This window comes from Eptatretus burgeri, chromosome 2, assembly GCF_056783735.1.
Source record: "Eptatretus burgeri isolate ZD-2024b chromosome 2, Ebu_testis_v1, whole genome shotgun sequence".
NCBI lineage: Eukaryota > Metazoa > Chordata > Myxini > Myxiniformes > Myxinidae > Eptatretus > Eptatretus burgeri.
This window is the reverse complement of record NC_140962.1, coordinates 61,370,929-61,383,052: the sequence shown is the minus strand read 5'-3', so window position 1 is coordinate 61,383,052 and position 12,124 is coordinate 61,370,929. Positions and strand designations below refer to the sequence as shown.

The window sequence follows — 12,124 nt, the reverse complement described above, 5'->3', positions numbered from 1 at the left end:
TTGTAATGGTGGTATAAAAAAATTGATTCCTGAAGTTTACAGCCGTTGACGCAGTGGCGGTTTATTACACCACCTTATCTCGCATGTTACATTAGTTATTCTTGCCTGTTGTTTGTGTCCTTTATGAGATGTTTTGTGCTTTATGAGAAAGACTTTATGAGAAAAACAGTAAATTTCCTGTTTGGAATTATTTTCAATTTTGTTTGACTGCCAGACAGGCAGACAGAATAAAATAAATCAATGTCACCTGCAGGGTGACCACGCGTGACTTCTTTAAGGTCACACTGAGGTGAACAGAGCTGCTATCCACGAGGACCGACTCTTTGAGGAATATCTGCCGAAAAGAGATTCTGATGAGAATCGTTCTACAGAGTAACCATGAAAAATATGCGTTTGCCTCATAACGTCACCAAATGACGTCATAATGTCTCAAGCTTGACATATCTAGAAAGCACTCATCGAGGTGTTTAATTTGAGGTACTACACGATATGGTTCCTAAAACTTGAAAATTTGACCTTGGGGTTAAATATGTTTGACCTTTGGTGCTAACCATGAAGGTCAAGGACAATTGCCTCAAAAAATTAATCAGCTGAGCGCCAGACCATGAACTATATTCCCATGAATTTTGAAGACGATCCGATCAAAATTACTCAAAAAATAAGGGTTTCCTCGACTCCCCTGATTTGCGACAAAGTGACCTTGAGCTTGAAAATTTTGTGCACTGAAAGGGACCTCTATAGGCCTCTGATATGCGAAGTTACAAAAATTTCCGATGATAACTGTACTCTGCAGAATTTTTTATACGTGATTACAGACAAACAAACAAACAAAAAAAACAAACATACAAGCTGACCAACATATCTTGCAAAAACTTCGTTTTGGCAAGATATAAATGAAATTGCACCTGTGTCCGAAGGAAACGGCGCAGTTTGGCATTTCCTTCTCGTGATGCGAGGGAGCCAGAGCTCCCCCTTGTGTCAATTGAGTGTCTGCACTGCTAAAAAAAAAACATTTTTGGACCGATGGATGGACATACCAAAAAAATTAACTCACTCCTCCCTGCACATGCATGATCAGGATGAATTCAGAGCGAAAGTACTGCTAAACTACAGGTTTGTTTTCTGATTCATGATGCGATTTGTGTTCAAAATTTAACATTCAATTCAAATGAAGTTGTTCCTCAATCATCAACTGACGTGTGTTGACGGACAGACGGAAGTGAACCAATTGCTTAACCCCACTTTTCGCTTCACGTGTGCGGGGTAATAACCCACAATGAAAGCACTATGAATTATTCCCACCTATAATAATATTCCCATTATGAAACCCCCGAGGCGAAAGTGATGAAGAGGAAGGTTAACAGAGCGAAGAGTGATGGAATATGTGAATAAGATGTACAGGGGTGTTAGGTCAGTGAGAGGAGAAAACATTGTAGATAGATATCCATCCAAATTTCCCAGACCCTTTATGAGATATCAGAGTGCACACAAGTCGTGAATCTGTGTACAGCTGACAATGGGAAGGTTACTACTCCATTGCTAGTGGCTTCCAAAGCAGTCCCATTGCATGGAAAGCACTGAGTGCTTTTACCATTACCTATTCAATTGGATAGGATTTACCATTACCAGTTGAGCCAACCTCCAGAATAGTGTGCACCACCAACATGAAGGGACAAGAGAGAGATTGGCCAAGGTGACAACACCGTCCACAAGCAAGCTCAAACAAACGGAACAGCAGGAAGAACATCACCTCGAATGGTGGTGTGTTCATTAATGTAATGCTCACTTTTGACACTGCATGGGATGACAACTTGGCGGTAATCAAAACCAGGACCAAACAAATCAGAGGTGAGCTCAGGACAAATTGAGCAATATGACAGTCCATTAATTGTGGCATTATATTCAGTACAAGACTCTTTCACTGTTGTGGAACCAGGAACCACATGCCACACCAGTTATTGGCATATTCATCCTGCCCAACAGGACGTGTCTGCCACATACTATCGTGCCAGTGGTACACACAAGTGCAGACATGGAGTCCAGTTCCGACGATGATACGATGGCACCACCTCCTGTGAAAAAAACCAGTCTCTCTAACCTCACCTGCAGTAAGCTCTCAGTCCGTTGTTTCTTCTTGTTTCTGCACTTCTCAGCAGCAACTTTGTTTCGTTCTCGCCTGCGCCGCAATCTATCCTCTTCCTCAGTGTTCAACTGAGAAAAAACGATACACACAATGCCATTACATTTTAAAATTTACTCCACTGTGCTTGTCAAGCATGATAGGCAAAAGAAAAAGTCACCAACACTGCACTTATAATTCCTATGAAACATAGTCTCTTGCAAACTTTTAAGCTTAGTCTGTTTACAGATTGCATCCCTCTGTAGTAATTCGTAATGTATCTTGGAATGATGTTCCGAAAAGATCTGTAATGATTTTTGCAATGTTGCAATCATAATAAAAAGTGCTTTCCTACATCATGTCATTGTTGTGTATTTGTCCAACTGTGTTTTGTGTTTTATTTTCCATATTTCTCTGTGCAGAGACGTAAAGTTCTCCGGCATTGAGTTTATATTATTTATTTTTATACAATGTCGAGGCTCGTATGAGAGCAAACACACAGAATGTATAAGAAGGGGAGCAGGAGACAAGAAGGGCTGGAGAGGGAAGCACAAAACAGGATGGAACAGTCACATGAGGAGATCTATGGAAGGGAGAGGGATGGGGTGGGATACACAGGGTAAACAAGATGGGCACTACAGGGGCTTTCAGGAAAGAAAGCAGGGAATTTGAAGGAGGTGGGTTTGGGGTGGATTAACGGGGGTAGAAAAGATCATTGTTTTGGATGGGGGAAGATAAGAGGTGGTGGTGAACAGCTGTTTTGAAGACCTGGAGAGAAGAATGGGATTGAAGAGAGTGTGGGAGTTTGTTCCAAAGGTGGGGAAAAAGAGGAATGAAGGAGTGAAGGTGAGCAGTGATTCTTGATTTTGGTACTTTCACTGGAAGGAGGTTGCTGGCGGACCTTGAGCACCTTGCGAAAATATGGGCGGGACAGGTAGCCGGTCGCTGGTTCGTGAATGACAGGCAAAAAATGGTGAATGTCAAACCATGCAGCAATAAATTCCACATTCTGTGCCACCTTCAGTCGAACGCCAGGCATGAACAGCTGGTTCGCGAAGGACTTGGCAAAAAACTTACTGCAGCTGACTTGAATTTTTGACATTTTCACTTGCATACATAGAATTGTGCAAGTGGTTTACTGACCCCTGCTGGAGAGAGGGAGTATAGAGGGTGATGAAATGATTCCATATCTGAAAACATTTGGGAGCGAGCGGGTACAACTATTAAAGTAAAACAGCCATTGGATTGCAAGAGCTAAAATGCAGTTATATATGTATATATATGAGTGAGTAGTTCAGGGATGATATAAAGCAGTTCGGGGAATATATATATATATATATATATATATATATATATATATATATATATATATATATATATATATATATATATATATATATATATATATATATATATATATATATATATATATATATATATATATATTTCAAAAGCCTGGTGCTGGCATAGCGGTTAGGGTGGCTGGCTTGGGATCTTAGGGTCCTGGCACTGAATTAACTCCAGGTGGGGTTGATTCAGCCTGTCATCCTTCAGAGATGTCAGGGTACAGCATCAGTGGCATCGTTGCGCCCAACAAAATGATAGCTACCTGGCAGCCAAGTTGCCATGTACAAGAAGATGTGTGTGTATATACAATATATATATATATATATATATATATATATATATATATATATATATATATATATATATATATATATATATATATATATACACACATAAGTTAGATATACACACATACATATAAATATGTTGAGGCTTCCAAGCTGTAGCACATGCAAATGTCAAAAGTAATCAAAATATTAATGAAAACAAACACCCTTTTAACATTTGCACGTAGTACATGCTTGGGAGCCTCGATGGTGCACATTTCTGTCTGTGCCGTTGCTGATGATTCACGAATAAGTGATAACCAGTCTGGCGGCTGAGGTGGTGTGTAGAGTCTCATCTATGTACTATACTACTTGTGAATGTCTTCACAGCTAGAGACAAACTTGGGTAGAGTTTGAAACACCAAAGGAAACGGCTTACCTTTGGGTAGCATTTCATGGCTGCTTCATGCAACTTCTTCAACAAGAAGAGCATGGAAGGAGTCAATTTATCTATAATCCTCGCCATTTGGGGTAATTAATGAGATGAGAGCTAATTAGTTATTACCTCCATTCACAGGTGGTAGATGTGATTGTGTTTTTGTATTTTTTGTTTCATATATATTTATAGCATATGAATGTGGATATCAAAGCCAGTACACCGGAAAAAAAATCACAGAATCTTCAGATAGCATCCATAAATGACAATATAAATGAATGAAAAAAAGAAATTATTGAGATAAAAAAAACATCACTGCTGAGAATATATGAAAAAAAAATGCAGGTGAGCGATCTGAGACAATGGCGAAGCATGGTAATTTTGTGTGCCGACAGACATCAAAAGCAATACACCAGGAAACCGTTGGAAAGAATCCGGAAATGAAAATCTAAATAAATGAAAAATCAAATGCAGATAAGTGACCCAAGACAAAGGGGAATCGTGGTTTTTATGCTTACACTATGTGTAAACATACTCTGCTGGTGTATCCATCCATACATTGGGACCATACTCTGTGAAGATCGTTGGTGCTGCCGAAACAGTCTCCTTGGCTATTGGGCACAATCCTGGACGGGTCACCACTCCGACACAGGATACCAGCAAGCTGGCACTCATTTTGCCGACTTTGGAAGGATGACAGGCAGAGTCAACCCCACCTGGTATTAATTCGCCGTACAGGACGCACTTAGCGTGTTCTTTTCAACCCATTTCTACATCTAATAATTATATCCAATTCATGACACAGATCAGGGCCGGCACTGCGCACACAACCACTTGTGATAAATAACTGCATGCTCGATGCGGGCGTACCCACACGCAGCTCCGTGATAATGTATTATCGTACACAGAGTGAGGAACGAATATCACACATCTTGTTTGGGTCTGCACGCTGGTTCACGATGACATCTTACCATCGGTCTTCGCTCACCACCACAGCCACCAATATCTCATGTGGACAGCAGACATCTTCTCACACCTCCGCCTCAACGAAGCTGCCACCAGGCAGGGGCATGCTGATCGGCCCGGATCGCAAGGGCCGCATGGCATACGGACAAAGCAAGCACATTGACCAGCGCTGATCGCGGGTCACCGTGGGTGCCTGGGCGGGCATGCGGGACTGACACAACCCTCGGCCGGTCATTGGGGCATGGCCTGGGAGTTCGGTGCAGGACGATTCGTGTCACAGTGTTCGGAGAGAGATGATTCCGCAGCTCGGAATCGTCTTGCCAAATGTAAAGTAAGGCCGCTTCCGGCCATAGCAGCTGGGCCATGTGCTGGCCAGGGCCCAATGGGAGTGCCCAATTCGGGTGACGATACATCGCTTCAGGGCAGTGCTCCGCCCTGCACCACAGGATCTATAAAGGATGGGTTGCGAGGCCGTCTGCGGTCCTGCTCATTCTGCTCGTCCAACTCGTCCTGCTCGTCCGGCTCCTGCTCATCCTGCTCTTCCTCTCTGTCTGGCCTGGGATCCATCTCTGCATTCGCCTGCTGGCTCTACCCTTCTTCACGAACTCGCCACTGACTCCACCAACCCACCTGCTGCAGACAATCCACCCACTCACTCTTGACTCTGCCTCCGCCCACCCACTCAGTGCTGGTTCCACCCAAAGTCCCTCCTTTATGCCTGACAGTCACGCCCCTTCTCTGGATTGATGCTTAGCTGCACGACACGTCAAGAAGCAAGGGACGACACGCCAGCTGTCAGGGAGGGATCGTCCAGCAGAGAATCCCCCCAAAATATACTGGGTGGCACGGTTAGTCAATCGTGCAAGGTGTGTGTGTGTGTCATGGCACCTGTCTTCGCTTAAGTTAAGATTGCAGAACATATATCGGGATAATTCTGCTCTGTGTTTGCTTTTGTAAGTTGCTTGTTTTATTGTCACACTAAACTTTTCTTTCTATCTTTACTTACACACAACAATAAACTCTATTCATTTTGCTACATATTTTTCCTCGTCTGCCTGTCATAAATAATTGTGTAGGAATGTTCCCAGCTGGTTTTGTCTTTTCTTTCATTGATCCAGCATTGTCCATATCCTTGCATAGCCAGGACTTTATTCCCAATGATCTGTTCTTTTAGGTGGTACGTCCTTGGCAGTCGCTCAGTTGCATCTGACCCGGTAAGGTGACCCAATTTGAACAAGGCGTACCGAGGGCGTGTGCCCTGGCAATTAGGTCACGTGATTGTTTTTAGGTAACTGGATAAACTGTGGACAGAGGACCCTAAGTCACGTGATTGAGTTATTGGCGTTCACGGTCAATTAGCGACCCGCCGCGTCACATGGAGTTATCCATGTGCGATGGCCTGCGATTCTGGGGAGCCTGGTGGAAACCCGAGATAGCTGCGCCCCCCCCCCCCCTCAGGTGGTCTTCTCACCCAGACCGCAACTATATAAATATATATATATATATATATATATATATATACATATACATATACATATATATATATATATATATATATATATATATATATATATATATACATATACATATATATATATATATATATATATATATATATATATATATACATATACATATATATATATATATATATATATATATATATATATATATATATATATATATATATACATACATATTGTTGTGGGCTGGGGACCCGTTTGCGAGCATGACCGCGACGTGGGGGAGGTTACGTCGTCTCCCACCAGACTCCCCAGAATTGAAGGCCGTCGTTCACGGATAATTTATTGAGGCGGCGGGTCGCTTAACCGACCGTGAACACCAATTTACTCGAACCAATTTACCTAATTAACCAGGCAGTGTCGTCTCCCGGGGAACCACGCCATTGGCATGTCTTGCTCGAACCGGGTCACTCTCCCGACTGCGGTAGGGTTCCAACTACCGACTACCAACTCCGGTTCGGGTGCAGTCGAGTGGAACTGTCAAAGCCGTGCCGGCTCGGATGAGCAAATTAACGGGAACAAAGACCCGGCTAAACCTCACATCCGAACCATGCTGGACCAATGACGGAAAAGACGAAAACAAACTGGGAACATTTCTACAATAATTTATTTATAATAAACGAGGAAATTTATGTGGCACAGAAACAGGTTTATTGGAGTGTTATGCAGGGGAAAGAAAGAAGATGTCGTGTGACAATTTACAGCAACTTACAAAGAAGACACAGAGCAGACTTACATGGGAATTGTACGGGCAAGATTTACAATGATCGAAAACACTTATACAGTTTCTACTTACTCGTACGTGCCCGTAAAAAAAAAAAGAAAAAATAAAATAAAATAATAATAATAATAAATAAATACACCACACAGGCCGTTTCTTCGCTCTCATGTGCCCGTGCGTGCGTGACCCGGAAGTTCGATATTATTCGCAGTTACGATTATTCGCAATTTATTTTTAATACCCAATTATTCAATTAGCGCCAACGTATTTTACCTTTTTGCAATGTAGTGGCAAGGAAAAACAAAAAGAGAAGAGAAGAGAGAGAAAAAATTTACTTCCTGGTTCGGAGCATACCAGCACTCTGATGTTACCGAAATTTATACACCGTCTAATATGAAAACGAGCATAACTTGGGCCATTGTGTTAATCTATAAATGCGCATAAGAAGTCGAGAAATTATTAGAATACACGAAGTCATCACTCTCCGGAAGTCCGTACGTTGTAACCCGTAATGGGGAACGCGGCTGAGCTTCCCTTCCCCATCGGCCACGCCCACGCAACAACGTGTCTTGCCATTGGTTTGGTAAATAAATGGCCATAACTTGGGAAGCACTTGTCCGATTAATATCAAACCTTGAAAAGGCACATCCTCAGGTCCCCAGCAATATACCTGGCAAGTTTCAATTAGATCGGACCAGAGGTTGTCGAGAAACAGCGGTCACACACACACGCGCGCACACACACACACACACACACACACACACACACACACACACACACACACACACACACACACACACACACACACACACACACACACACACACACACATTGCTGGAATTATAGATAGATTAGACTGGCGCCACACACTCAGACACACACTCGGACAAAATAAACCCAGTTGAAGGCAAAGGACTTTTGCAGCCAGGGAGGGAGGCGGGCTGAGGTCGCAGTTCTTTTGAGTACCTGAGTCTCGGGGAAAGGAATGCTCCGTGGTGCGGCTCCTGCCAACGGTCGTGCAGTCAAGTCCACAGCCGCCCGTGTGGAGTTCCGGTCCGTGGAGGAGTTCGAGTGTGCCGGGACCAGTAGTCGGGACATCGGGGCAAGATGTGAGCAGAGCCAAGCAGCGGGAACCCCTTTGTTTCCCAACCAACTCCGGCCTCCAAGCACAGAACGAACGACCCCCAAATAACTGAACAAACGACCCCCAAAACACTCAAGACTGAGGATCATGTCGTGGTTTGTAGACCTCCCTCAGCGGGGCGGGGCCTTTGTCAAAAATGACGTCACTGTCTGCCCTGATTGGACAGGGCTCCCATGGGTCCGCCCTTTCTGGGCGGAGCCTCAGCCAGGCACCGGCGAGGCCCGCCCACTCCATGCATGTGGACTCGTCAAGAAAGAGCTGGAGCGTTTGGAGAAGCCGAATGGGAACTGCGACAGCGAAGATTCTATCTCGGAAAAACGAGCCTCGAGAGACAACAGGTGGACCATGGTACGTTGTTGCCAGCGAACCGAAGGCTGCCAGCGCTCCGGTACCGTGGATCGCAACGGAGGATGGGATATAAAGATTTATTACCCGAACTAAAAAAACATCGCAACGCACCCCTTTAATTTCCCACGACACACAAGGAGGGATTCTGTCTACACATATACTTAACAGCATAACTGACTTGGGACACCTGTATGTTGTATGCGTACGGTTCCTAGAACCGTAACAATATAATATATATATATATATATATATATATATATATATATATATATATATATATATATATATATATATATATATATATATATATATATATATATACACATAAGTCTCACGGTGATTTATGAATAAGCAAGCTTTGCATTTGAATTTCCATTCTGCATTGGTATTATGAATAATTCATTGCAATTGGTTTGATTCCCGAAAAATAATTCAACTTCGAAGGCAACAAGGAATTTTCAAATTTCGCCAAGCTCTGCCCCTCTCGGCAGAAACGCAGTTATTACGTGATTTAACTTCGATTGAAAGATTTTATTGTGATGTTCGCCTTCCAAGTGTGAAAATATTGCGGTACAGCAAATTTCGGAGCAATTGGCCCAGGGGTATTGAATGTATAATGTATATACATAAAAAATAAGACCACTGGACCTGTCGCTTATCTGGGCTCTGACCTCATGTTGTAACCCAAATTTGGTAGCATTCATTCTGATTGGTGGGTCTGGAGAAGAAGATTTTTGAAGGAATTTACTAAGTCTGTCATTTTGACCCACATAAAGCACATGCCTGGAACGAGTGAGTGTGTGTGTGTGTGTGTGTGTGTGTGTGTGTGTGTGTGTGTGTGTGTGTGTGTGTGTGTGTGTGTGTGTGTGTGTGTGTGTGTGTGTGTGTGTGTGTGTGTGTGTGTGAGATTCCTCCATAACTCCCAAACTATTAAACCTAGCAGCCTGAAACTTTGCATGCATACTAAGGGAACTCCAAGGGAGTGCATTACTGAAAATTGTGTGTTTAGGTTAATTAAAACACCCCTTTTGAAGAAAATCAATGACCTTATTTAATTATAACCTGTATCAGGCACATCGTTGGCCGCATTGCTCTCTGGGGTTGAAAGGCGTAAACCTGGGTGACATCGTTGGGGTCTGAAGCCGCCATGTTTTTTGGCGTGCTCAACCATGCCTTGACTTGGAACAGGCTGCAACTATTTCTTAATGATAGTTTTTTTTCACTTTCCTCACTCATATTATCGAATGCCTGTTCATCATAGCTACAAATCGCTGGGTACATTGCAATGCTTATAAACGCCTGGAGACGTCAGCGTTAGTGGCTTTATTTCATTTTAACACATGCCATAACCTCGAGAATCTCTAAAATCTAAGCCAAATTACACAATTTAATTTTCAGAATCGAATTTAGAAGCAGTTCTGACTCTTAAAAAAAAAGTGTTCATTTGTCCAATTCGGACATATTTGACATTTTGGGAGTCCCTTGGAGGTGCATGTTTAATATGACGGTTCGGTGATTGCTAATTGCGTGCCAAGCGAACCATTGATTAACAACTGTTTCATTGGAGTGCTTACGCCGCTTGGTGAGTGATCTACAATATTCGCACTGTCATTGAATACTGTACATTGATCAACTTGAAAAAAAGTTCAGGGGCCACTCGCATGTGTTTTTGGCCACGTGTTGTTCTGCGGTGCAACAGGCGGTGGCTAGCTCGCTGAATATGTGAAAGTTTATTTTCCATGATGTTTCCCCCTTTTTCTTCTTCCATTATATGACCCGCCACTTCGGCATAGATAAATAAAAATAAAAGTGAAACGTTTAGATTTTAAAAGTTTCTTCAACCGTTTCATGAATTGCATGATAAAGCCACTTGGCATGTTCTTCAAGTTTCAATTGCGATGCTGTGGTTCTATGCCAGAGGTCGGAAGGCAAAATAAATTATATGATTACAATGAGGAAAAAATATTTTCAATTATGAAGTGAGGAATATCCACATCATGGCAGGAAAGCCTGGATTTGAATCGATATCTCTGATATAAATATATATATATATATATATATATATATATATATATATATATATATATATATATATATATATATATATATATATATATATATATCTTCTTCTTCCTTCGGCTGCTCCCGTTAGGGGTCGCCACAGCGGATCATCCGTGTGATCCGCATCGTGATTTGGCACGTTTTACGCCGGATGCCCTTCCTGACGCAACCCTGGTCGCCTCTTACGACACAGGGATATGGTACACCTATTTTAACCAGGGTATACACCGGCCCAGTACACTGGTACTCACTTCGCCGACCTCGGAAGGATGACAGGCTGAGTCAACCCCCTGGTGTATTAATTCAGTGGCTGAACGGGGCTTGAACTCAGGACCTTTTGGATCCCAAGCCGCTGCCCTAACCACTGCGCCAACACCAGGTATATATATATATATATATATATATAAATATATATATATATATATATATATATATATATATATATATATATATATATATATATATATATATATATATATATATATATATATATATATATATATATATATATATATATATATATATATATATATATATATATATTGTATTATACATTTCCATATTGTATTATACATATTGTATTATACATATTATACATATTGTATTATACAATTCCCTAAAATCATCAATTCAAGTAAAAAAATAATCAATTTTCATCCGATTGACCTGAGCTTTGATGAAGATTGTCAATATTATCTAAATGAAATGGACAATTTGATGTATCCATGGCAGCCTTTGTAGAGGAGGGTAGATTTTGCAAGTATCGTGCTCTGCACGACCTCTTTTTCTTGTTTAATGTCCTTACCTTTGGAAATCCATCTTTATGTTGTTTTTAAGTGTTTGCTTGGCTGATGACACTAGTTTTGCTGAGAGATGACAGCTCGATGGCCATAGTTGCCAGCTGAGTCGCTGGAGCATCGGGATGAGTGGTCGTGAAAGTGGTCATGAAATTGTCCCCATACTGGGCTCTTCAGCCAATAACGTGAGAGGGAAGGAGCACAGCACATCATAGGTGGCATATGGACCAATGATGCATGAATCAGAAGATAGAAGGAATGGGGACAGGAGGAAGTGAGGGAGTCGTACGGAATCCACACTTCTTTGTTGCTCTTGTTTGGTTTATATTATTACCTCCACCACCGAACGCGAAGGAGGTTATGTTTTCACCCCCTTTCTGTCTGTTTGTTTGTTTG

At 42.1% G+C, this 12,124-nt stretch overlaps 1 protein-coding gene across 1 annotated transcript in view; it reads right to left on the bottom strand.

Annotated features, from left to right (window-relative positions):
- LOC147032151 (cyclic AMP-dependent transcription factor ATF-3-like) overlaps positions 1-12,124 on the bottom strand; it is a 33,870-nt gene that overhangs the window by 17,119 nt on the left and 4,627 nt on the right. Inside the window, exon 3 of the mRNA XM_085869498.1 lies at positions 2,104-2,211. Coding sequence (XP_085725624.1) covers positions 2,104-2,211 — 108 coding nt within the window. The remainder of the gene's footprint in view (positions 1-2,103; positions 2,212-12,124) is intronic.